This window comes from Nannobrachium achirus (genome assembly GCF_963921795.1).
Source record: "Nannobrachium achirus genome assembly, chromosome: 9".
In the NCBI taxonomy this organism is placed as follows: Eukaryota; Metazoa; Chordata; class Actinopteri; order Myctophiformes; family Myctophidae; genus Nannobrachium; species Nannobrachium achirus.
Window position 1 is genome coordinate 10,494,211 of NC_137818.1, and position 25,270 is coordinate 10,519,480.

Here is a 25,270-nt window from a genome sequence, read left to right on the forward strand (position 1 = left end):
GTATGGGGAGGGGTTGCTCTGGTCCAGAGCGTCAGCAGCTGACACTGACTCTGAGGGAGACCAGGATTTCTCAGCCCCTACGAGGGCTCAACTTCAGTCAAAATAAAATAAACTACTTCGCTACTCACATAAGCAAAGGTAGTTTTGCGTTGTTGAAAGTCTTTTCTTCGCGGTGGGAAACCTCTCAGCACCCCACCCACTCTGTAAAATACATTATTTTTGTCATGAAATAAAATGCACCCACCTCGAGCCACCGCAGATACAACCCAGAAATAAGCGGCGGTCCCCCTCGGTCGAGTTGGATGTGTTTTATTTCATGACAAAAATAATGTATTTTACAGAGTGGGTGGGGTGCTGAGAGGTTCACCACCACGGAGAATAGACTTTCAACAACGCAAAACTACCTTTGGTTAGGTGAGTAGCGAAGTAGTTTTGTTTATTTTGACTGAAGTTGAGCCATCGTAGGGGTACAGAAATCCTGGTCTAGTCTTAGAGTCACCCACCTGTCAGAACGTCAGTGAAGTAGACGCTCTGGACCAGAGCTAGGGGAGGGGGTACTAACTAGACGTCAATGTGCGACGCCATGCGTAGACAGTAGGCGGCTTCGGCAGGGATGTCCTTGACGCTGATCTCGTTGGCGTCCAGACGCAGCACTCTCAGCTTGGAGAAGTTGGCCATGTCCACCACACTGCAGAAGCTGCCCACTGAGAACTCTGCAAAGAGATAGGAGAGAAGAGTCAAGTGGGAGTCAACTTGGAACACTCGACTGTCAATGACATATGATCCGCTATTTGATAATGATACATTATGTTGTTTGTTGTCGGACAGAAACCTTGTTATCTCCATGTCTAATATTGTACGTTTTATTTTTCTTCGTATGACAGCAAAGGTAGCGAGAAGCGGAGAACATACTGTATACATATTGTTGGACATTTATAATGACGAAGGGAGGCCATTCAGGCCAGGCCAAGTGTGTGCATGGGTCGTTATAAATATTGAAGCAAGGAAAAGTATTAACTAGAGCTTATGACTAAATAATGACTACATTGGATCCATTGGAAGACAGGTTCTTTTTTCTTTTCCTGAAAAGTCACTGTTTTGGACATACAAGGTTTCCACCCGACACAGATGATATTATATCAATCACCAAGCAAATAAAGAAACATGAGTTAGACCCATTTAACTAATTCATTTCAGAATTGTTTTTGTTAAATTCATATATGTTCTGATAGTAATCATTTAGAACAAAATGAGTTATTAATCAGGTCCGGTGCATCTCAGGAGCAGGTCATATCAGCAGAATTTAAGTGCTAATATCATAAATCTCTTAAGTAACAGGTCTCCCCCGTGCTCTCCAGCTAGTAAACAGAACATTAGATGTTGCTGAGCAAACTCTACAGCAATGATTACCATCATATATAAAGAACTTTAAACTATCAGCAAAGAAAATCATGCAGACATACCGTCTCCAATCACTGCACCATGAAGTCAAACTTCAGAGAATGTTCTAAAAGGGCCTTTTGGTGAAAATATCGAAAATAGACGACCTCCATGGAGGTCGGCTATTTTCGATGCTTGACTTCTACACAGAGAGGGCAATTCTTTCAACATTAAGATGCTGCATTCAAGTTCAGGAGAGTTTGGACAAGGCAATTCTCTCAAACGCTGCCTTCAGGTATGGCATGGAAAGAGGGCATTTGCATGGAGAGGGCAAGTTCCCTCTCCATGGTCTGGAGAGGGAACTTTTTACAGACGGATAAAATCCCCAAGCCTCTTTGATGTCTATGTGTGCACGTGCCAGCACAACAGATGAAGAGAGAAGAATGTGCGTGTGTCGTTTTCTTTACCTTTGATCTGGTTGGCCTGCAGGTAGAGGTTCTCCAGGCTGCGGGCCACCGTGGGGATCCTCTGCAGCTTGTTGTGGGACAGGTCCAGCTCCACCAGGCTGCTGACGTTGAACACCTGGGGCGGGAGGCCCCCGTCCGTCAGACGGTTGTGGGCCAGACGCACGAACTGCAGCGTGGGGTAGGTGGAGAAGAAGTCAGCGGGGACGCTCTCGATGGCGTTGAACTCCAGGTACAGCTGGTGCAGCCTACCTGGCAGGTTGGCGGGGATCCGCCGCAGCTTGTTCTTCCTCAGGTCCAGCAAGGTCAGGGACTTCAGGCCCTTGAAGGCACCGCCCGCCACCTTGATATAGTGAGAAAATATGTATTTATCACTCTCAGGGCCGGTTCTTGGCATAAGCAATATAAGCGGTCTCTTACAGGACCACAACCACTAAGGGGACTATGTTTTTTTTTTCTTTTTCTTATTTTTACATATTGTTACATTATGTCAAGTATCACCTGTCCAAAAACTAGCGTTATTACACTAGTAGTTACACTACAAGACAACAGAATAATGTATGCCACTGCTGCTGTTTCCCCCCTTCCCTTCCCCATAATCCCCAACTTCACTCTAGGCCTGGCTGCTTGTACTTGATTCATAAGCAAGTCAATATGACTCCAAAATGAACAATTCTGGTGCTGGATACGTCTGTATAAAATAAAAATACAAAAACTTCCATCCGGCAGTGGGGAAACCACCTAAAATAATCTTGCATAGGGACACCTGAGTCCTAGAACTTGTATGTGCTTGTGCATATTAGAGAGACAGCATGCATGTCTCTGGTGTATCCGTTTGGTTAAAATGTCTGCGCTTCCAAGGTACTGTGCTATCAACTTGTTTTGTTGCTCCCAGTGTAGAAGATGTCATAACAACCCTGGTTACCCAGGAAACTAAGCATGTTATGTTGGCCGCTGACATCTGGACGTGAGGATGTCAGGTGCAACCCCCTAGGTGTATAAACAACCATGTATCTCTGGGACGGGAGAAGAATTTATCTGGAACCATGCCTTTCCAATGCTTGCAAGATCTCTTTCCTGGAATAAACCCAAATACTATTACAACTAAGATGTTTTCCTCCGTTTATTGATGTAAATTAACTATTTAACAGTTGGATAGATATTGGGGTAATAAAAACTAAGCTATCACACCTCCTCGATGGCGTTGGCATGGAGCTTGAGGCTGGTGAGCTCGCCCATGCCCTCGAAGGCACCCGCCTGGATCTTGGTGATGCGGTTGTTGCTCAGCCGCAGGTCTGTGATGCCCTTTGATTGATTGATTGATTGAAGAATTGATTAGAAAGTTGCATAGGAAAAAGTACAGTTTCATGACGGTACAAATCACTGGTAGGTCAACTTAAAGGAGATCCTAGTAAGCTTTTGGGCTTATTTACACATTTCATATAACATTGAAAGACAGACGGATAGAACACAGTACTTTGCATAGGATATCATCAGTAACAAAAGGGGGGAAAAACAGTCATAAAGAAGAAAAAATGTAATAAAAGAAAGGGAAAGAAATGAAAAAGAAAAGGAAGATATTTACAGTGGAAAAAGGGAGGCAAGTATGGGCTTAATCCATTAAAGGTTTCGAGTAGCAGCCGTCTGTAGGTGACTTTTCAGATTTTGAAGGAAGTTAGGGATTAAGGGCTTTGCAGACAGGCAAGTTTTTTCGCACAGAAACCGATGATTCTCTATGACCTCATGCACACCTGCTCCGAATTTGCCGTGTGGCAAGTGGCTGCGGCAGTGCGTTTTTTCCCCCCGATCGAACCCAGTTCGATTTGTGCGTATTTCCGCATGCGATAAAAACTCCTCGTCTCCCTGACTTGCACAGCATTGCACACCAAATCCAATGTGTTTTAATCATGCAGCATCTAACAGAAAAACTCAACAGGTCTGTGTGCAAAGCCCTTAACACTCCTTTAAGGGCTTTGCACACAGACGTGTTTTTTTCGCACGGAAAAAAATGACGTTTTTTTTTTTCTAAAGCCTCCCACACACAGTCAGGCACTAAGTTGTGTGAGAGTTGTGTGGGGGAGGCGGGGGGCAGAGACAGCGCAATGCATTCCGGATGGAAGTCTAGTGGTTTGAAGTCTAGTGAGAGTCCTGTGGTTGCACAGAGCACCATCCAACAAGCACACAACACGCACTAGACTTCAAATCACTAGACTTCCATCCGGAATGCATTGTGCTGTCTCTGCCCCCCGCCTCCCCCACACAACTCTCACTCAACTTAGTGCGTTCCAGTGTGAGTGCAGCCTAAGAAACCAACGGACTCCTTTTACGACTCCTTTTAGTGCGGATTCTGCAGTCGCTCGCACAGCATTGCACACCAAATCCAATGTGTTTTAATCATGCAGCATTAAACGGGAAAACGCGGCGGGCCTGTGTGCAAAGCCCTTTACACTCCTTTAGGGCAACGCAACGGGCCTGTGTGTAAAGCCCTTTACACTCCTTCAGGGCTTGCCTTGGGGAGGTTGGCGGGCACGCGGCTCAGCTCGTTGTGGTCCAGGTAGAGGCGGTCCAGGTTCCTCAGCTTGCTGAAGACGTGCTTGCCGATGCGGTCGGAGTCCAGCTGGTTGTGGAAGAGCACCACCCACACCAGGCTGGTGGCGTTGTCGAACACGCCGTCCGGGATGCCCGCGATGCGGTTGCGCTGCAGGTAGACGTACTTGATGTGCGCGGGCACGTAGGGCACGTGCTGCAGGTTGCGGTTGTGGCAGTACATGGCCGTGGGGAAGTAGGTGGGGCAGTCGCACTCCAGGGGGCAGTCGTCCTCGCGGTTGTCCCACTGCGCCTCCGGGTGGCGCCGGCGGCTGCGCAGGTGGTTGAGCCACTGGAAGGTGTTGAGACGCTGGCTGGAGGCCAGCTCCAGCATGAGGAACACGGCAAGGAGGAGCAACGCCGTCCGCATGGTTCCTATTGGGGTTGGAGCAGGTCATGGAATTAGTCTGTTTCAGTGTTTCTCAAACATGTAAATGTCAAGGTCTCCCCTTAACTCTGACAGCATGCAAATGTTGTTAGAGTTACAGACTTGAATGGGTCCATTAAGACCCCCATAAAGGAACCCACAAAGTCCCTGGAATCCACTCTGAGAACCACTGGTCTGTTTGATGGAAATATGAAACGTAAAATCGCCAATTTCATGAAATAATCGATCCATATATAGTTTGGGCATTGGTCATTCAAGCCTAAAACTTTTTTTTTTTTTTTTACAGATGGCGGAAAATAGCCCATGGACAAACTTGTAGATCTGCTGTTTCAACTATTTTTGCACGACGCGGTTGTGCACTAAAGTATAAAATAATGCTTCAGAGCTTAATCCATTGATGCACTTTATTTCTAAACAAATACGATTATTCAAAAAAGTAATCGATAAGAATAATCGCTAAAATAAAATAGTTGTTAGTCTCGTCCCTGATTCCTAAAGAGAAATTCAAAACAGAGGAACATGCATCTTGAATCTGGAGAGAAATAAATTAAAATAATAATACAATAAAGCTATTTCTACCTGGCAGTTTCCCAAAACATACCTGTAACACCGTGTGCTGAAATATTCTCAATTGTAGTAATTCAAGTATTTTTCTTTTCAATACAAATAATTTAAAGTAGGCTGAAAAAAGTTCAAAATATGTTAAAAAATAGATCCCAAATACTGTACATCCATAGAAGGTATATACCAACCGGCTGTTTGTTGAGAAGCGACACCTCTCCAAGCCCTCTCCTCTTCACGTTGTGTAATGCTCTCTCCCAGACTGAGGGTATAAGAGGTTGGTATCTCCTCTCTCTCTCTGTCTCTCTCTCTCTCTCTCTGCCTCCAGATGCAGTGCAGCCCCCCACCAACCACTGCAGTCTAATTAGGAAACGTATATTTTCCGCTGGCATGCGGGGGTTTCAAACTGCTACACACACACACATCCCCTCTGGCCATATCTGGATCAATTCCATCTGGATGGCTGGCTGCAGCCGGCATCTGTTCTTTAACAACCTTGTTTTCTCGCTCTCTCTCTTTCTCTCTCTGTGCCTTATCATTAACACTGAGACCCAGGGCTCTACAGGTTCTGGTGTGCACATTGCAACAGGTTTGAAAACTGTGGGTCGCGACCCCCCCAGGTAAGGGTCGCGGGAAGGTGGCGGCGGGGGTCGCGAATTGACAGTTGAGAAAAGAAAGATATGAAAAAAAGTAAAAACAAGACTCGACACTTGACGAATATGCAACTTATGACTTCATCTAATTGTCTCTCACTCATAAGATTCCACCATTTCTGTCTACCAGGGCAGTCATTTCAGGGAGGCCATGGCCGCTGTTGCCCCTCAGTTTGGCCTTGTGCCCCTCAATCCAATGGCATGACCTGAGGCCACAGTGGCCTTAATGATGACAGATGACTGTACCACTTTCTCCTCTGTCTCTTTCTAGTCAATATGTAGACAGTAGACACCGGCGTCTCTTTCTTGTCATGTAGACACCAGTGGGCTTTTTTGTTGAGATTCTGAAATCTTAACTCCCCCGAGTCCCCATCTTTAAACTGCCGATCCAGTGACTTTGAATGGTGCAGGGCTGAGCATGGATCAGATTGTAAATACAATCATTTATCTATTTCACTGCAGATTAGGCCCTTAAATTCAACAAATTCTTTCAATGAACTAAAATCTTGTTTTATTTGATGGCCTTCCTGCCCTGGCGTTTGGCTTTTGTGCCCTAAAAAAAATGGACAACACCAAAGGCCAAGTGGCCTTGCCCCTAAAATGACGAAATTCTAGGCCTGCTGTGTCTACTCCCTGTCTCTCAAGAGGAGAGCCGTGGACAGTTCAGAAATCTGTCTATCATGACATCATCGGTGGGCATGTTTGGTCAATTCAATTATTATTTTTTGAGCGGTGGTAAACCGCTCCATAGAGTGGCTGTGCGTGTGACTGTAGCCACTTTTCCTCAGCGTTTTGCCATAGCAATATATGTGTGTGTGTAGTCATATTACATCACCAATTACATCCTAAACCTATATCCTAGTCTTTTTCCTCAGCGTTTTGCCATAGCAATGTGTGTGTTAGTGATGCGCGGATAGGCTTTTGAAGTCATCCGAATCCATCCGCGCAAATTAATTATCCGCCCATTATCCAACCGCATTAATTATATCATCCAATTTATAAATCCGCATCCATCCTCATCCGCAACTTCAAAAGTATTATTATTATTATTACCCTTATTATTAGGCTAATATTTTCTGGTAGGCTATTCCCTGTTAGTTTTCTTAGTTGTGCGATCACAGAAATGCATTGATCTAGCCTACGGAATGTCTCCGTTAGTCTTTTTTCTTTCTTTTTTTTTTTTGAGTCTGCGTCGATGCAGACAGACATGCAGGCAGACAGACAGACAGACAGAGTCAGACACACGAGAGAGAGAGAGAGAGAGAGAGCGAGGGAGAGAGCGAAAGAGAGAGGAACAAACACAACTTAGTGGGAAGTTTAACTTACCTACTGTACAGTACTTTACAATATGGACTGAGAGAGATTCACTTTTTAGCGCAGCGCGGCCAGAGGTAATGAGTGCGACGATGCATGCCGTGATGCCGTTGCCTTTAAGTGGACACAGCTGTTTAGTTTTATCGTGGACTGCACATTGCCTCATGAAAAATGATGGTTACTTTACAAATTATACAAAATAACACACACTAACACAGACACAAGCATACCTAGATTTAGCTTTTTATTGATAGATATATTAGGCCATAATTTATTTCCTGCATTATTTCATCCGCGGATATCCGAAATTAATTAATAATTATATTTGATTGATCCAAATCCGACTGCACCGCGGATCACCGCGGCTAAAACCGCTATCCGCGCATCTCTAGTGTGTGTGTAGCCTGTATTACATCACCAATTACCAATTGAAGACGTTATGCAAGCACGACCACCGCTCAGTCTCTTCACATTGGGTGTGATTTTTAAATTCATGCAAGAACAATGGCTTCTACTTCAGCTAACTTTAAAGGAAGAAAAAAAGCCTGTAATTTCTGTCAGCTTGAGATCCTCATCGATGAGGTCACTGGTAGGCAGGTTTCTGAACTGTGCCATCTTATAATGAGCATTTGTGAGGACCAATTATAGTTTTCCTTTAAGTACAGTATTTGAGTAAAATGTACTTGTAAATGCTACTTTCCATAACTATTCAATTTCACTGGACAGCCCCTTGTAAACCTCTGGCGATCACTTGTTAAGGAGCATCCAGAGTTGCTTAAGAGAAAGGGGGTCTGCTCTGGCTAAAATTGCTATTTTGGCTTTGACAAAGAGTTGAAGCAGTTCTTCGCCTGTTTCTCAGTCCAACGTAGCCACGCATGGTGGAACTGTGTTCAGCTTACAAACACATCCTTCCCATTAAGACTGTCTCTTTCATTTGTGCTTGAAAAGCACAACCATGTGTTTTATTAAGCTTCTGGCAAACAGATAGGCCTCCATTTAACAAAATCTGTACAGAACGCCTTTCTTTCCAACTACCACAATAAGAAACTAACTAACAGAAGGAATCACATCATTTTAAATATATTTTCTTATAGATATATTCATATCCAAGGCTGCCGGTGCATGCCTTACGTTTTAAATAGACTGTATTTCAAATTTGACTATAAATGAAGTCTAGGGTCACCAAAACAATGAAGTGAATGGCAAATCGAGTGGCAAAGTGAGTTTAACGTTGTTTAATGCAATCAGATAGGACTTTTCTGTTTGGATGTATGGGCTGTCAAGGCCAGAAAGTAGTTTTTTGCCACTTAGTAGGCGTTCCCGCATGGCTTCCGGGTATGATGATGTCACACGCACATACCCTCTATAAAAACGTTTGAGAAGTCCTTTGAGAATCCCCATACTCTGTCTATGTAAAGGTACAGGTATTTATGGAGCTGGAGACTTGCCATCAGCATTGAGTCATTCAAATTGATCCACAAAGGAATGTTTTAAATTATCCTCTTTCAACTTGGCCCTTATTTTTGGCATGTCAAAGGCGAAAAGTGTCAAACATAATTTCTTACAGAATTATCATTCATCATTATTACGTTTAAAAAAAAATAGCATATCTGCAAGCTCACAAGTCACGATGTGTTGTGTTGTTGGCTAGTAAACAGGCCATTTTCTTTGCCTGTTTCTGCATGTTTTTGCCATTTTGTTGGAAGACAACCTATACACAGCTTTAGTGGTTAATTAACTTCAAAGCGCAATTGTTTCTCAAACTATTGTGCAATAAACATTATTCTTGTCTGACAAAGTATGCTTCCAATTAGCCTCTCTCCAGTGTGTGCTTCTTCCATTATTCCTTTGTTTTCAGGTGTTTGTGTGTTAAGCGTTCCATTCCAGAGGCTCGGGCCGCTCCAGGGCAGCTTGCTCAATTACAGTGTTTATGTTGTAGGGAAAGTTAACAAATGGCTGCGCTGGCGCCCATTCACACTAAATGATTACCTTCCTGCAGAATGTCCATAAAATAAGACGGCTCCATTGTTTCTGCCCTCATATGCCTCCACTTTACCAGTCACATGTTGCACTGTAACAGGTACGGGCAAGGGACGACTTCAGATATTTACATACAAGTCCATAGGCGATGTAGACAACAATATCAATAGAGCAGTGTTTCTCAAACTTTACATTTTCAAAGGTCTTCCCATAACTCTGACAGTGTACACATGGAACCAAATGAACCTGTTAGGTTCATTTGGTTCCATTTGTACACTGTCAGAGTTACAGACTTGTATGGGTCAATCTAGAGACCCCTAAAGCAGAGGTCTTCAACAGGGGGTCCGGGACCCCTAGGGGGTCCACAGAATTACTGCAGGGGGTCCTCCAAATCTTTGTGTGATAGAAACCTTTTTACTTATATTAACCACTTGAACCCTAGTTTCCTTATTCTGAGAACTTTAGACAAAAATATTTTTGTGGCAAAGAGCTTTGGTGTAGAGGGGAAAAGGAGCACACTTAGTACAGAGTGAAATGTCGAGTTTATTAAGTTTGACGGTTCAAGTGGTTAAATATCTGAAAACACAAATTGACATGAATCCAACATACACTGATGATCGATCGTGCTGTCAAACAACAAAACTATTGTGGGGGTCCCCGCTTCATCCCTCTCTCAGCTAAAGGGTCCTTGGCCTGAAAACGTTGAAGACCACTGCCCTAAAAGAACCCACAGAGTCCCTGGAATCTACTTTGAGAACCACTGCAATAGAGGGTATGCGCAGGACATCATCATCATAACCGAAGTTATACAGGAACGCCTACTGAGTGGCAAAAAACTACTTTCTGGAGTTGACAGCCCATGCATCCAAACAGATCTGATTGCAATAAATGACGTTAAACAACGTTAAACTCACTTTGCCACTCGATTTGCCTATCATCTATTGCTTGAAAATTATATGGAAATGACTAGGGATGGGTATCAACATTTGTTTCATAGCAAGAAACTAAACTTAAGACGTTCGGGTGGCGCAGTGGTTAAGTACCACCAGCGAGGAGGTTGAGTTTGAATCCACAGGGTGCATCAGCCTTTGTCGAACGTCTATCCACAACTTTCCAACATCCCATCGTTTTTACATTCATCACCTCATTGGTCCTGCTCCAATCAGAACAGCTGAGCCGATTGACAATGTCCCTCTAAAAGGACGACTCCTCCTTCCTTGGCTCACTAATGCTCTCTGTTCAGGACACCCACCACCTCCCCAACACCACCCAAACAGCAGGCACCACCAGGTTGGCCCTATCTACGGGGGGTGGGCTCCTGAAGAGTAGTTTGTGATGGGGCCCGTGCCAAAGTGTTCAAACAAATCAATTATAATTGTATTCTTATTTAAATACTGTTGCATTCATGTCTTCATCTGTATTAATCATTAAATATGATTTCATTCAATTGTTGTGGCAAAGTCTCTTTTAAGTTGAAATAGAATCGGAACCGACAGAAAAGGCAGCTGACTGGGTATGAAGAATCATGCCATTTTGAGTGGAGGAAGTTGTACAAACCGTATTGACATAATGTACATTGTTACATCTCTGGAAGCCTCTCTACTGTTAATTGTTTAAATACATTTATACAGTATCAATGATACACAGTAGGCTAAGTATACTTGTCTTTGTTTATATGGAGCTTGGGTGAGTTTGCCAGCCAGGTTGGGCTAAATCTATCCACAACTTTCCAACATCCCATCGTGCATTGCGCAGAAGTTGCACGGAGCTTCCGGCGCCACAGCCGAGTGTGATCTACAAGCTCACAACGGCTGCATCTGCGACGTGACGTGAGCTTGTATGTCTGCTGTTAACTGGAAGTGTGGTGCAAAAAAATCTCCAGTAACTTCCCGTGGAAAGAGGTGGATAAGTTATCTATTTTGTTGCACATCTGGGTTGTGCTAGAACATATGTAAGAAATATGTAAAAAAAAAAGCAAAGCTACAAGCTCACAATTGTAGCTCTGTGATTTTAGAAGGTTCCTTTTTTAACAATGTGCCAATTGCAATTACCATGTAGGCATTTGATCGAGAGAGACTTACAAATTGAGATTAGAGGAAGCAGAATAAGCTCTGGTCACAGTAAACAAGGTAAAGTACAGTCACATAAACAGAGAGATCAAAGGAAACTATAGGAAACCAGGTAAACAGTGGACCCAGCGTCTGCCCAAACAACATATAAACAACATTCTCAACATTCTTAGTGGTTAACCGCTCCCGCCCAACCCGGCCCCCCTCAACTAGCATGCCGTATTGGAATGGGAAGCCAAACATGTAATGAACCTTAACTAACCAATTTCATTTGAGAGGGAGTGGGGTGGGGAGGGGGGGGGAGTTTAACCGATTTAGGCCTAGAATTATTGAATGCTTTAACTATTGATAAATAGCAGCATGGCACCGAGTGCCGCGCTGTGAGCTTGTAGATCTGCTATTTTTTTTAAATCGTGAAAAATGCATTTTTTCAATATATATTTGAAAAATGTTTAGACCTAGAATTATTGAATGCTTTAACTATTAAAAAATAGCAGCTGTGAGCTTGTAGATCTGCTATTTTTGAAAAATCGTGAAAAATGTGTGCATTTTTTCAATATATATGGCGAGGGCCAGCCGCACTTTGGCACTCGCCCTCCCTATTAACTTTTGTAACTCAAATCTCTGCTTCTGGGGGGGTCCATGGAACAACATATTGAGATGGAGGTCTGCGGCCAAATAAATGTAATTTTGGGGGTCCTTGACATGAAAAAGTTTGAAAACAAGCTGATTTAGAGGAAGGATTTAGAAGTCAGGGTCAAAGATCAGGTCAAATATATTCAAAGACTTGCACACATTTTCATGTTTTCTTTTTTTCCCCAAAGATAGCAGATCTACAATCTCAAAGCGTGGCACTCGGTGCCACACTGTGAGCTTGTAGATCTGCTATTTTTCAATAGTTAAAGCATGAAATAATGGTTAAAGTGGTTAAAATCGAACGCAACTCGGGCACGTTCCAGGTATTTTAGGTTTAATAAACAGATGGAACTCCTCTGAGGGGAAAAAGGGAGCCTCGCTGAAACGCTTTTGACACACAAAAAAACAAACATAAGAAAAACACATCCTTCAACTAAATGATAGTATTTATTACAGGCCTCTTCTTCTCGCATACTGTAACTCGCGTCACCGCTGACTCACCACCCTGATGTGTGGCAGTGTCGCCATGTCTGCTTATTACAAGCGACTTTGGGCTTGTTTTTTTGTTAGGCGACTTGTAAATACAGTTATTTGCAGGGTTTCCAGCCCAAGCACAACTTAGTTAAAACCATCCCAATTTAATAAAATCCAGCCCAAATCAGGCAAACCCATGTTAAACCGCAAAATCTGAGTTTGAAACACATTATATAGGCCTACATATACAATATTTTCCTCCCGCACCGGCATTAAACCGGTGACAGTGACACACTACATGCAGCTTCACCCCTAGATGGATCAGTATCCATCTCCCGCCCTATGTACTCACAACATGGCCGTTATTGGATCAACAGCTTAGTGCATGCATTTATGGGTGTTAAGGACTGGATACAGTGAGTAGGTGGGTTCTAGACCAGATCAGAGCACTGAGCAGTAGAAAGAAACCAGGTAGAAACCAGGTTTTACACACTGTACTGCGTGAAAAACCTGGTGTCTTGAGGCTAATAAAACCATCCAGATGTGTTAAAAACAAGCCCAAATTTAAATGCCCGCACAATGCTATTTTTTCCAGCCCAATGAGTTTAAAAAAATTGGGCGGAAAACTGCCCAATCTGGCAACACTGGTTATTTGGGCTGCCTGCTTTTCATGTAATACTATTTTGCGACCCCTGTACCAGCTTCGTGTTCAAATATTTCAAAAGATATTATTTTCAAGATCTATTTTTTGGTGGAAAATAGCATCTAGATCTACAAGCTCAACAACTGTGCTTATCGATCTGCTATTTTCAAGCGGCCAATGTATATAGGTTTGAAGTACTCGTGCGGCCCAATATAGTGGTTTCTTTTGGGCTTGTTTTCCAAGACCGCATGTTGCTTAATTTTCTCATAAGATCTGGCAACACTGACGAGAAATGTTTTCGCACAAAATTCCAAACTGAATTTTATAAATCATATCCACTAGCCCCTCCCCTTACCACGACCACGAATGGCGGGGCAGTCACTGTCACGCACAATACGATCACAGCGGCCATTGTGTGGGAATACAAAAGCAAGGATGCTGAAAAGGAAGGAATAATTGCTTTCATTATAAAACAAGCATCCTAATTCAAAACATATACCCCGTTGTGGGGGGCTTGTCTCGCCGCAGTCTTATTGCGAACGCAGGCTTGTAATTTTAAACCATTTAGACCAGGTACGCCTAACTCGGTGCCGTGCTGCGAGCTTGTAGATCTTCTATTTTTGAAAAATCTTGAAAATGTGTGCAAATCTTTGAATGTATATATTTTTTAAAGCAAACATTTGTAACTCAAAAACGTTGCTTCTAGGGGGTACTTAGAATAACATATTTTGAGATGGGGGTCCATGGCCAAATACATATAATTTTGTGGGTCCTTCACATGAAAAAGTTTGAGAACCAATGACATAGAATCATAGGTTTTTCTAAAAAACCTTAGAAGGATTTAGAAGGCACTTTTAGAATCGGGTCAAAATATGCATAGACTTGCACAAATTTCAATTTTTCAAAAATAGCAGATCTACAAAATCGCTGTGAGCTTTTAGATCTGCTATTTTTTAATAGTTAAAGCATAACATAATGCGTAATAATGCGTTCCCGGTTTAAATGGATTAAAGACAACATATGATGATCATCTTAGCCTGATGTCAACGTTTCACCCCTGCTGTTTAACAAAGCCTCGCTAGATATTGCCAAGTGCATGCTTTTATTTTACGCTTTCCCTCTCCACAGTTTTAGTCGTTATTAGACGTGTGCCCGCCGTCGGGCACCGGCCTACTCGGGAAGGATGCAAATAAGGAATGTATGTCCCGCCCTCTGTAATGCAATACCCGGTATGATAGATACCTTTATTATCGCAAAATGCCCGTTGTCACTTGTCAGAGTATACCACATATCTCATGATGCAACTCGGGCGCTTTATCTCAGTAAATCTACTTCCAAAAACTCTGGGCCGCGACGATCGATCGGCCGCGGTTAGGATTTTTCATATCTGTGTTTCATTTCGTGAATTTCCACAACATGGACTCGATCGTGGCGTCCGGGGCTCTTCAAAATAAAGCGCAAGTTAATGGCGGCACTCTGTATCCAAATAATTACCAAAATGATGGCTGTGGTTGCCATGGCAATTCATTGGCTCAATTGGGCCAGAGCCTTTTCTGGTGTTTATGGAAAACTGCTTATCTGACCGCCTCAACGCCGCTCACTGCACCCTCTCAGGTCGTCTGCGACGTGTGTGGCGAATGTGAAGTCGGTCTAATGGTTCTTGAGATACGTGGGGGGGAAAAAACGAATACAAATTTCAACATTGAGATATTAGGTGTATTCTATGAAGTCTATCACGTCACACGTTAAAAGATTCATACCCCACATTGTGTCAATCACGCTGTGTACACACCGCCTTGTGTACACTACACACTGAACTTTTGTTCGTTCGTCATTCAAGATTTCAGCTCAGGTAAAAAAAGAAATTGGGTCATCTTTTTCGCATCATCTTCTTGCGGTGCTTTGAGGCTGTACCCTGAAAAATTAAACCATCTGCAGATTCACATTCAGGAAATGCTCATTGCCTGGTCAGCACGCACATTCTTCCATGCAATGATACAATTTGGAACGCCAATTAAACTCACTGCAAGCATGTGTGTGTGTGTGTGTGTGTGTGTGTGTGTGTGTGTGTGTGTGTCAGTCATACTGCCAGTCGTTGTCCAGGATCAAATGGTTTCCCAGAATTGTTGGCTTTACGCGATGGCAGGCTCACCCTGAGAAAACAAAGAGGACAGCTTTGATCAAAAACATGGATTAAATCTCACAACTGAAAATGCCTTGAGTGACCAAGTCCTGATGTGTGCCTGATGTGTGATCTGTGAAAGCATGTGAACCTGGTGCACCCCACACTAAACCAATATGTAAGATTATGATGTTTTAGTAGTATTGTTCCTGCTGTTCTACATACAGCTAAAGGGCCATTTATAGTTACGTATGGTTGATTTTGTGTACGTTTGGGGGTGAGACAGTACGTACGGTAATTGCGTCGACATGCATAGTTCTTCTCTCCGTTATTTATGTGCCGACCCGCTCTCCGCTCCAATTCTGCTCCCGTTTGGGCCGCGTGCCACATGGAGGTGTTTTTTTAGCCAAAATATGTAGAACCACAGAATTTCTTGACCCGACGACCGACGTGATGTTTTCTGTCGGCAACGGCAACGTTATTGCGGTAAATGCAACTCCGCGAGGGACAGATTAACCACCCGGACTGAGTAATTATAACAAAACACAGAGCACTGCACCCCTCTCTCTGTTTATTAGTTGGGGGACAGGCGGTGTGAGTGTGTGTGCGCGCGCGTGTTTGTGTGTATGTTTTCTCATGCCAATAAAGCCGTTTGAGGCTGTGAGGAGTCCAGACGTCCTCTTCAGTGATTGCAATGACGTTCCTTTTTTCACGTTTCTTGCTAAATTATATTTCTTGTTGGAGGAAAATTATTTCTTAATTTTCCTCACTACTGCCACGGTTGACAAAAGTTCGCCACGGGTAGTTCAAGCGTACGTACGTCTTTATCGGTTTTAATCCGCCGGGTTGAGTGCTGTCCGTAAGGTTACGGACAGAGTCAATTATGTACGGAGCTACGGAGCAAACGGATTAAATGACTCTCCCCCTCCGTTTCTTGTGTATTCCTGCGGTCCTTATGTACTACTATGCATGGTACTTAACCAGGTGAAGAATCACAGACTGAGGCTTTAACCCCTGCTTTTATGAAACTTATGAGACTATTAAAGAGGTGCCATAGTTTTATACTTTCTCTTTCGTATGCGTCTATGGACTTTACTCTAATAGACCCCCAGGTGTGGTTATAATATGCAAATTATGTCTTCCCTGTGTACTTCGGTTACTTCCTGAAAGCCTCCGAGTCAAAAGGCCCAATTGATATGCACTGATATGACGTTGTAATATCATCCCCTAAAATGCCCCCAGAGCAGCAATTTAACATTGGTCTATGCATATCATTTAAGCTGCTCTTTTGGTTTCTATTAGGGATGTAATGGTAACAAACTCACAATACGATGAGATCACAATAAAGTCCAAAGATGTGACATTTATCATATTATCGTTGCTGTCATGCAGAAACCTTATAACCATGTTCTATTTTCTTGTGGAAATGAATGCCCTTCTTGATCACACAACAGCGTCAAACAAAAGCATCAAAATTAACAGATCTGCAAGCTCGAAATGCGGTGCGAAGAGACACGTTTTGAGCTGGTGGATCTGCTACTTTTGCCATTTATGAATTTGAATCCTAAACATAACAGTTTTGGACACATGCCTTACCCCTTATCCCTACACTTTGTTACCATTTTGAAAACTATTTTCTTCAAATAGCCAATAATCTACATCAACACGTTGTGAGATTTTAGATCAGCCATTTGAACTATTTACTTGTTTTAAATAGTAGGCTAAAAAAAATGCCCATGGTTTCCATCCACTCAAGAGAGAAGATATTTTAAATATAAAGAAATGCTCCAAAAGTTCACTTATGACATGCTCAGAACTAGCCTAATAAACCAACTTCCGTAAACAAATGAAATCCTTTCAGGAAGAGGGCGGTTTACGAGGCTAGCTCAGAACAGGGATGCTATGCTTCATGTTGATCAAGATGCACTGATTTGATTTTCCATCATAGGATCTATCCATCTACCTACATCTACTCTGCTTGTTTAAGGCTTTGAACCACTTCATCTTGTGTGTCTCTTGGTAGAAAGCTGGCAGCATGGTTTGACTAATGCCAAGTTAGCTGCTAAGCTAAATGGCAAGGCCATTATGCCGGCGACAGTGGCTCAGGGGTAGAGTAGCAGTCTTAGAACACGGAGGGTTCCAGAAGGGTTCCTAGTTCCATCCCGGGCTCCCCAGAGTTAAGCTGGTTGCTCATTGCTGCGTTTTTTCGTTGCATTTTGGAAACCGAAATCCGCATAAAAACGTTTTTTTTTTTTTTTTTTTTTTCAGGCCAGGGAGAGAGAGAGGAAAGGGAGAGAGCAAGGGACCCAGTTGTGACAGTTGCGAAAATCGGAAAAATTAAGCCTGGTCTGAAAATAAATACAAAACGGGCGGCAGTGTGCAACCGTGATTGACATAATGTGAGTAAGATCTTTTTATTTACGTGCTCCGAAATTCGCTCCTATATTCGGACGAAAAAAATGCAGCAGTGGTTATGTTTAGCTAAACATCCAAGTCATCAGCAAGCGAGTCCCTACAAAATAAGTCTGTTTTACTCTCATTACTCCGCTGCTGTTCAAACAAATTAATACGATTTGTGTTCTGGGGAGGGTGATAATTGTCTATACTTACTTCTACAGGGCCGGGGCGGCAAATGTCAGCAGGGAGTGTTGGGCGGGAGGAGTAGGACGAAGGCTCTGCATCGTCCCGGTGGGGGCTCCTCGCTGGCAGGTGAGCCAGTAGGATACCACAGCAGTGACAACACACACACACACATATGTGTGGGGAGGAAATAATTAGACTATTGGGGAGAAAAGGGAGTGAAAAGCAAAAAACAGACCTCACTTCCTGCATTAATCTGAGGAGGGAAAACCCACAGATATAAAAAGCTAGATACCTCCCCCGCCGCTGCAGTTCATTGGCGCGACTGGTCAAACACTGCTGGCGGAAGTGTGTAACTGTGGAACTGCGGAAGGCACTCTGCCCCCTCCAATGGGAAAGAGGTAGTCCTGCCAGTCCTGCATTTGATTGGCCTACCGAGCTTCCCATTCTGTGACGCACAAGGAAGCGTCCTTCAGAATTCCCAAGAGCCCCGCCTCAGAATTCTGGAGGCTTGCATAGAGTTATTGGGAGGCTTGCCAGCTCTCTTGACCAACGCCCCACACCGGAGGAGGTATCTAGCTTTTTATATCTGTGGGAAAACCAACCCACTGGGAATGAGAAATCTCATCAGAAATGTTAGGGCTACACAATATTTCAGGGCCACAAACTACCCGTTGGGGGCGGTAAAGTGCCACTAAAGCTACGGCGAGGGGAGTCTACTGCAAGGGTCTTCAACAGGGGGTCCGGGACCCCTAGCTAGGGGGTCCTCAGAGTTACTACAGGGGGTCCTCCAAATCTTTGTGTGATAGAAAGAAAAAAGTCAAACTCCTTTTTAGCCAGATTCTTAACCAGATTCTGAGAACTTTAGCCAAAAATAGCAGATCTACAAGATCACAACAGCCTGTAGATCGGCTATTTTCGACAAAGGGGTTTGTTGTAGAGGGGAGAAGTATAACAGTTCAAGTGGTTAAATATCTGAAAACACAAATTGACATGAATCCAAAATACACTGATGACTGTGCTGTCAAACAATTTAACAATATGGAATTTATGTACAAGGTTGTGGGGATCCTCATCCTTGGCCTGAAAACGTTGAAGACCCCTGGTCTACTGCGTTTGCAGCAATACATTATGCACACCAAGACTTCAGAGGATTTCAAGAGATTTAATTGAGAGTACAAGACATGATTTTAGTAAGGTGCAAAATGACAGATTCTTACATCTCCCAACTACTTCCCTTGTCTTATACTGTCCCTTGCCCCCCCCCCCCCCCCCATTCCCCAACACTTTTTAAAAGTCCTTCACACAGTAGGGACCTTTATAACGACAAAATGGACCCGTGAGGGTCCATTTGGTTACGTTTTGCATCCTCTCAAGGAGTTAGAAATCGATAAATGAAAACACAGAGGAGTGGATTCAACAATGTTCTTGTCCATTGCTGCGGTGCGGCGCGTTGAAATGCCTTTTTGAAGCATCTTGAATCCAGCTAGCAGCAGGGTTCGTCAGAAGCTTCTCAATTAAAACGCTGTTGTGATCAGTCTGTCAAAGAGATACACGAATACTAAAACTCCCCACACACACTGGATACTCTGTATGGGGAAGGAACTACAAACACTGATATTTGGGACACCGAAAGATGGCGACAAGGTTTTTAAGGTCAGTTTGCCACGACAAGTGTCGACCGACTCCTTCACACGACGAAAGTGGCGCCGGAAATGCATTTGTGCCATTTCGCCAGCGAGTCGCAGACGGCATGAACGAACGAACGCTCAAACCTCACAGAATGCTGAGACACGCGACCCTGTTGATCGACACGTGCCTCTCAAAGCATTAATCGACCTTGACGCGTTGACAGAGAATTGATGAGAATTCGACTATTAAAAGTGAGAGTAATCCGACGTGGGCACAGAAAACACATCCGTGTGAAAATCATGCATTCGTCGAACACACGTTTCGATTAAAAACTTAAAAAAATAAAACCGATGCGGAACCGTTTTTTGAATTAGAATTCTCTGCCACGCAGGGCACCTACTACTCTCCTATGTAGACAAACATTAAAATATTTGGGTTGACACGACTCGGCTCGCGGGCATGTTGCCAAAAGAATATAACGCACGAGCAACAATTCCAACACATTCAAAAGCACTCATACAATCCATTATTCTCCTTTTCTTTTTTCCTTTTTTCTCCATTTTGTGGCAACATAATTCACCCGACGCAGGAAAAAAACAAAAACAATAACACTGTTGATGCGACATTATGTACATCAACAGTATAAAGGGGACAAGAAAAACGATTAAAACACTATTATACACAGATGTTTTCCTCCCTTCACCCTGACAACACAAGGGGATTTATGAATAACCTTCAGTGCACATACTAAAATGTTTTCCAGTGCATAGCGCAAGAGAGCCCAGTCCCCCCCACCCCCTCCCCCGAGAACGCTTACGTAATCCTTTTGTGTCATTCTTTATGGCCGCCCGGCTACCGATGACAGCATCCAGTAAATAACAAAGATATCAGAACCATGTGGGCTCTCCGCTGTGAAGAGACAACAAAAGGACAGTTCGGCTCCGTTGATTGTACTTCTGTGGAGTGTTCAATAAACCGTTTGACAGGGATCCGACAACTGGGACCAGAACCTATCATGATAACGGTCGGAAAATGTAAATCATCAGTGCTCAGTAACCCTTCCAAGTGTTCCAACTACTGGGGGAAAAAAAGTTCTACTCATGGGTTGCATTTGTAGTCCTACAGCGGCCATATTGAGGACCAACACAGGTGTTCTGATTGGCGTAGAACATTATAGTTCTATGCCAATCAGACAAATAGAAACACCTGTGTTGGTCCTCAACACGGCCGTGTTGGACTACAAATGAAACCCATGGAATTGCAGTGGTTTTCAAACTTGCACAACAAGGGAACCAAAAAGTTCCATTCGTACACCGTCAAAGGGTTACAGACCCGTAAGGGTCTGTTTTGAATCCCCTCAATGAACCCTGTGGGGTCCCTGGAGCCCCACTTTGAGACCCACCGTTCCATCTTGTGATAACCGTCTGATGATCTACATGCCGCTTCACCTTAAAATAGAATCAATGACAAATCTGAACGGTAACTTCTATGATAAAAAAGGTTGCAACATTGATACAAGACAGAAATAAATGTTTTAAAAGCTTTCAAAACAGCTTTTTTGGGGTGTGTGTGGGGGGGAAATAGCAGTCTTCAAACACTGGAAACTCCTCTGGATTTCCCAGAGATCTCCAGTGAGAGCGGCTTTCTTTCTGGTGTGTGCGAGCCAAGGCGAAGCGAACGGGATGAGAAACAAGTCGACACACACACATCACGGCAGCGTTCCTTAGGACAGGGCGGGACAATGTGTGTGTGTAGAGAGGGAGGGCTTTTCTTTCTAAAAGAGTCTTTTGTTGGGGTTTCACAGGCCTGGCGGTTGCGTGGTCGTGCCCTTGACTTTTTTCCGTCTCTTCATGAGCAGAGGGTTGGTGGAGTCCTGCAGGGTTTTGATGGTGATCTGTTCGTAGTCCACTCTCATGGTGGCCAGGGCACTGGTCATCTCCTCCTGGTGATGATAATACAACAGACAATCAGTGGTGAAAAAAAATACTCAAGACTTTTTACTTGTGCAGTAGTTAGGCCCCCAGAATGTTTCTATCAATTAAACAACTAGGGCGAGGTCGCGCCACAGTGATATGGGCATCAGGGATCTCCACATAAGGGCATAAAAGGGATTTGTTCCCCTGGCATCACAGGGATCTCCATATCTCCATATATGGGCATAAAAGGGATTTGTTCTCCCTGGCATCCCAGGGATCTCTCTAACAGGGCATCATTATTATTGATGACATCAGGGAACTCCATATATGGGCATAAAAGGGATACTGTTAGTGTGACATCACAGTGAATGTCATCACAGCGTTATGTCAGAGCGGCAAACCCATTCTGGTAGGGTTGTAATTTCACGATTATCTCCACGATACGATTATTGTAAGTGTTTTTTTTATCACGATAAGCGATAACAACGATCATCGTCCCATCCCTATAAACAACGCATTTACTCACAAGCCATAAAAGATTTGCGCCTCAGTTTGGCCTTGTGCCCCTCAAACCAATGGCATGACCTGAGACCACAGTGGCCTTAACGCCCCAATGACTGTACCACTTTCTCCTCTGTCTCTTTCTTGTCAATATGTAGACAGTAGACACCGGTGTCCATCTTTAAATTGGTGCTGGGCTAAACATGGATCAGATTGTAAATACCATTATTTATTTATTTCACTGCAGATTAGGTTATCATCCCTAACCCTTAAATTCAACAAATTCTTTCAATAGACTAAAAACTTGTTTTATTTGATGGCCTTCTTGCCCTGGCATTTGGCCTTTGTGCCCTCAGAAAAATGGACAACACCAAAGGCCAAGTGGCCTTGCCCCTAAAATGACGAAATTCCAGGCCTGGTCCCGACCCACTGTGCTTTACATCACAGTCTGCAGCCTACCGTTAATAAAACCACCATGATCACAATGTTAACGAGCACAGTCATAGCGTCATTACAGTTTAAGTACCTGCTATGTGCCTCATTGTTCAGCAACAGCTGCACACATGTAGTCACGTGCACTGACATGCAACACAAAGTACTGTACTATACAGGGTGCTTGCCCCCTTTTCAGCTTTTCCTAAATAAAAAAAGTTAATCGTTTTTCAAGACAAGTGTGCATTTTTGTTGGGATTTGACCTTTTTGATCAGCGCTGGTGATCTCAACCTGCGTGTTTTATGTCCTGCCAGATGGCAGATCAACGCTAAGCCGAAAATGTCGGTTTTGTTGGCGCATCATTTTTACCATGTTTTTACTGTTTGACTTGTTGTCAGGAGCGATCTCTGGTCCAGAGCGTTAGTGAAGTCTCTCTAACGCTCTGCCAGGCAGCAGGCTCAGATGGCTTGACTTCAGTCAAAATAAACAAAACTACTTCACTACTCACCTAAACAAAAAGGCAGTTTTGCATTGTTGAAAGCCTATTCTCCGTGGTGGTAAACCTCTCAGCACCCCACCCACTGTCATGAAATAAAATGCATCCACCTCGCATCGGAGTTGGATGCATTTTATTTCATGACAAAAATAATGTATTTTACAGAGTGGGTGGGGTACGGAGAGGTTTCCCACCACAGAGAATAGACTTTCAACAACACAAGTCTATCTTTGTTTAGGTGAGTAGCGAAGTAGTTTCGTTTATTTTTTCAGTCCCAATTCTGGGGATATCCACAGAAAATCGACAACACAAGCTGTAAGCTTATAGATTGGCCATTTTCAGTGAAGATATTTGGTGTAGAGGGGGGGGGGACACCGAAAAGTAACCATTGCATAGCTAAACTAAATGGAAAAATGTACTTAGAAATGCTGCCAGTTAACACTAGAGGGCGCAGGTGGACAATGTTCAGGGTTTGATAACAAGGCACACATGTTTCTGTCATTGTTATCAAAAGGGGGTCCATTTATTCCCAGGGAGGACATGGATCCTGACGCCACCTCCATGACAGCCAATCAGAAGAGGCGTAGAGGGGACGAGCCCACATACCCCCCACTGGGGAGAAGCAACACATACAGTAGACAACAGCAACAAACTGAAGGCCCGCCCATGACACATTTTTGGGTTCCGAGGCCGATCCCACTTTTGGGCAGTACTAGAACCATGTCTTGGCCCATAATTTGTCAAAAGTTGCAACATTTTAGAATAATTTGAAAAAGGTTAGATTTGATTAATGTTTATATTTGAGAACATCCAACCAAGCAAACAAATAAAAACAAACAGAAAAAGGCTAAAGCAGATACCTTGACATCCTCCCAGACGTCCTGCTCTTCCTGCAGCACGCGGCTGGTGTGTAGAGGGGTCTGCGGGACCTCCATCGACTGCTGTGGACAGGACCAGACATGGATGATGAGCGGACACAAAGCACTCGCACACACTGAAACACTTAACAGTGCTCTTTTAAGTCAGCGGCTCCCAAGCGGTTTGTAGACTGAGAGCCAAAAGAGACATCTGATGTCTCCCAGGGACACAAACCAAGTAGCAGATTTACAAGGTCACGACGGGTCGCATCAGGGCACGTTGTGTACTTGTAGATCTGCCATTTAAACTACTTCTTAAAAGTCTATTTCTTTATTTTTCCATTTTTTCCCCTGTTCTGAATTCCCATACACAGTTATAATATCATGTCAAATAAGAACTGTGTTCCAAAATTAAAAAGGATTATCCCAGCAGTTTGACTCGTATGGATATGAAGGACATCAACTGACGGTGTGGAAACTGTAGTGTTTCGTCAGAAACAAACCGTATCAAATATGAGTGACTGACTATAAACGATACAGAGCCTGAAATCGCCGATATTTTTGTATCACAATGCTTATATGCAAGCTTATATACAAGCTTGCAGTGCAGCACGAGAGCTTGTATATCAGCTATTTCTTGATAGCATAAACATAATGGTTACGGTGGTTTCTTACATTGATCCAGGGGTGGTTCATGAACTCTGTGATGCTGATCCTCTGGCTGGGCTCAGTCTTCAGCAGGTGACGGATCAGCTGCTTGGCTGAAGGAAAACACACAACAGGGTAATGATCACACACCCAGCTCAAAAGGTCACACTCACATGTCTGCTATCTCACTGATATCCTTATCAGACAATTATTTACTGCAACCGACATGAAATGTCACGTGACATCATGTTTACATCATGTTTACATCATGTTTACATCCGGTCTGGCGGGACCAGTAGTAGAGGCAGCTCAGCGATGGAAACGTCTTTTTTCAATGGGATTATTTTATTTGAAAGCTGTGATCGGGTGTACACATGCCTGGTACATTATCCGTGCACAGATCGTGAGCGATATGCACGCACGCGTCCACGTTAAAAGGTAAGGACGACGCGGCAGTTAACCCTTTCAGTTGTTTTAAAAGACGGTAAATGAGTTAATACAGATTGCTTAAGGCTGTATTTCACTATGCATTCATACAGTATATTGCCGTCTATAAATCCAGACACTAAGCTACACTCCACACACACTTTCCCTAATGTAGCTCTAAGGGTAAATTCAATCAGGAAGATCTCTTCTCCCATGCTTTCAATCTTTGCGATTTAGTTTCTTGCTGGGAATTCTCAGCAAAAGTCCTTCTCACTTACAGCTTGAAGCGTGAGCACTATTGGCCAATCTGAATCTGCAGATGGCCAATCAGACGATTGGGCCTGATATATCCTTTAAATAGCTCTGTTTATGAACCTGTCATTCCCTTTTCAGCGAGCAACGACCAGCTCCACCTCATTAAAGTCTCACTTTAACAATTCTGGTTCCTTAACGATTCCCTCTTCACGGTCCGATTCCATACCAGTTCCCTTTTAACGATTCCTGTAAACAT

The 25,270-nt window shown here is 43.5% G+C and overlaps 2 protein-coding genes across 2 annotated transcripts in view; both read right to left on the reverse strand.

Annotated features, from left to right (window-relative positions):
* Positions 1-561: 561 nt before the first annotated feature.
* LOC308291734 (fibromodulin-like) lies at positions 562-4,800 on the reverse strand (the record flags this gene model as incomplete). Its single annotated transcript, XM_080733863.1, has 4 exons — positions 562-713; positions 1,848-2,187; positions 3,036-3,149; positions 4,354-4,800. 4 exons carry the CDS (start codon positions 4,798-4,800, stop codon positions 562-564), a joined length of 1,053 nt encoding a protein of 350 aa, XP_080589989.1.
* A 16,208-nt stretch (positions 4,801-21,008) lies between these two features.
* Positions 21,009-25,270, reverse strand: part of LOC308291345 (MAP kinase-activated protein kinase 2-like) — a 37,222-nt gene continuing 32,960 nt past the window's right edge. The window contains exons 8-10 of the mRNA XM_080733336.1: positions 24,361-24,446; positions 23,689-23,769; positions 21,009-21,424 (exon numbers count right to left, since the gene is read on the reverse strand). Coding sequence (XP_080589462.1) covers positions 21,281-21,424; positions 23,689-23,769; positions 24,361-24,446 — 311 coding nt within the window. The 3' untranslated portion in view covers positions 21,009-21,280. The remainder of the gene's footprint in view (positions 21,425-23,688; positions 23,770-24,360; positions 24,447-25,270) is intronic.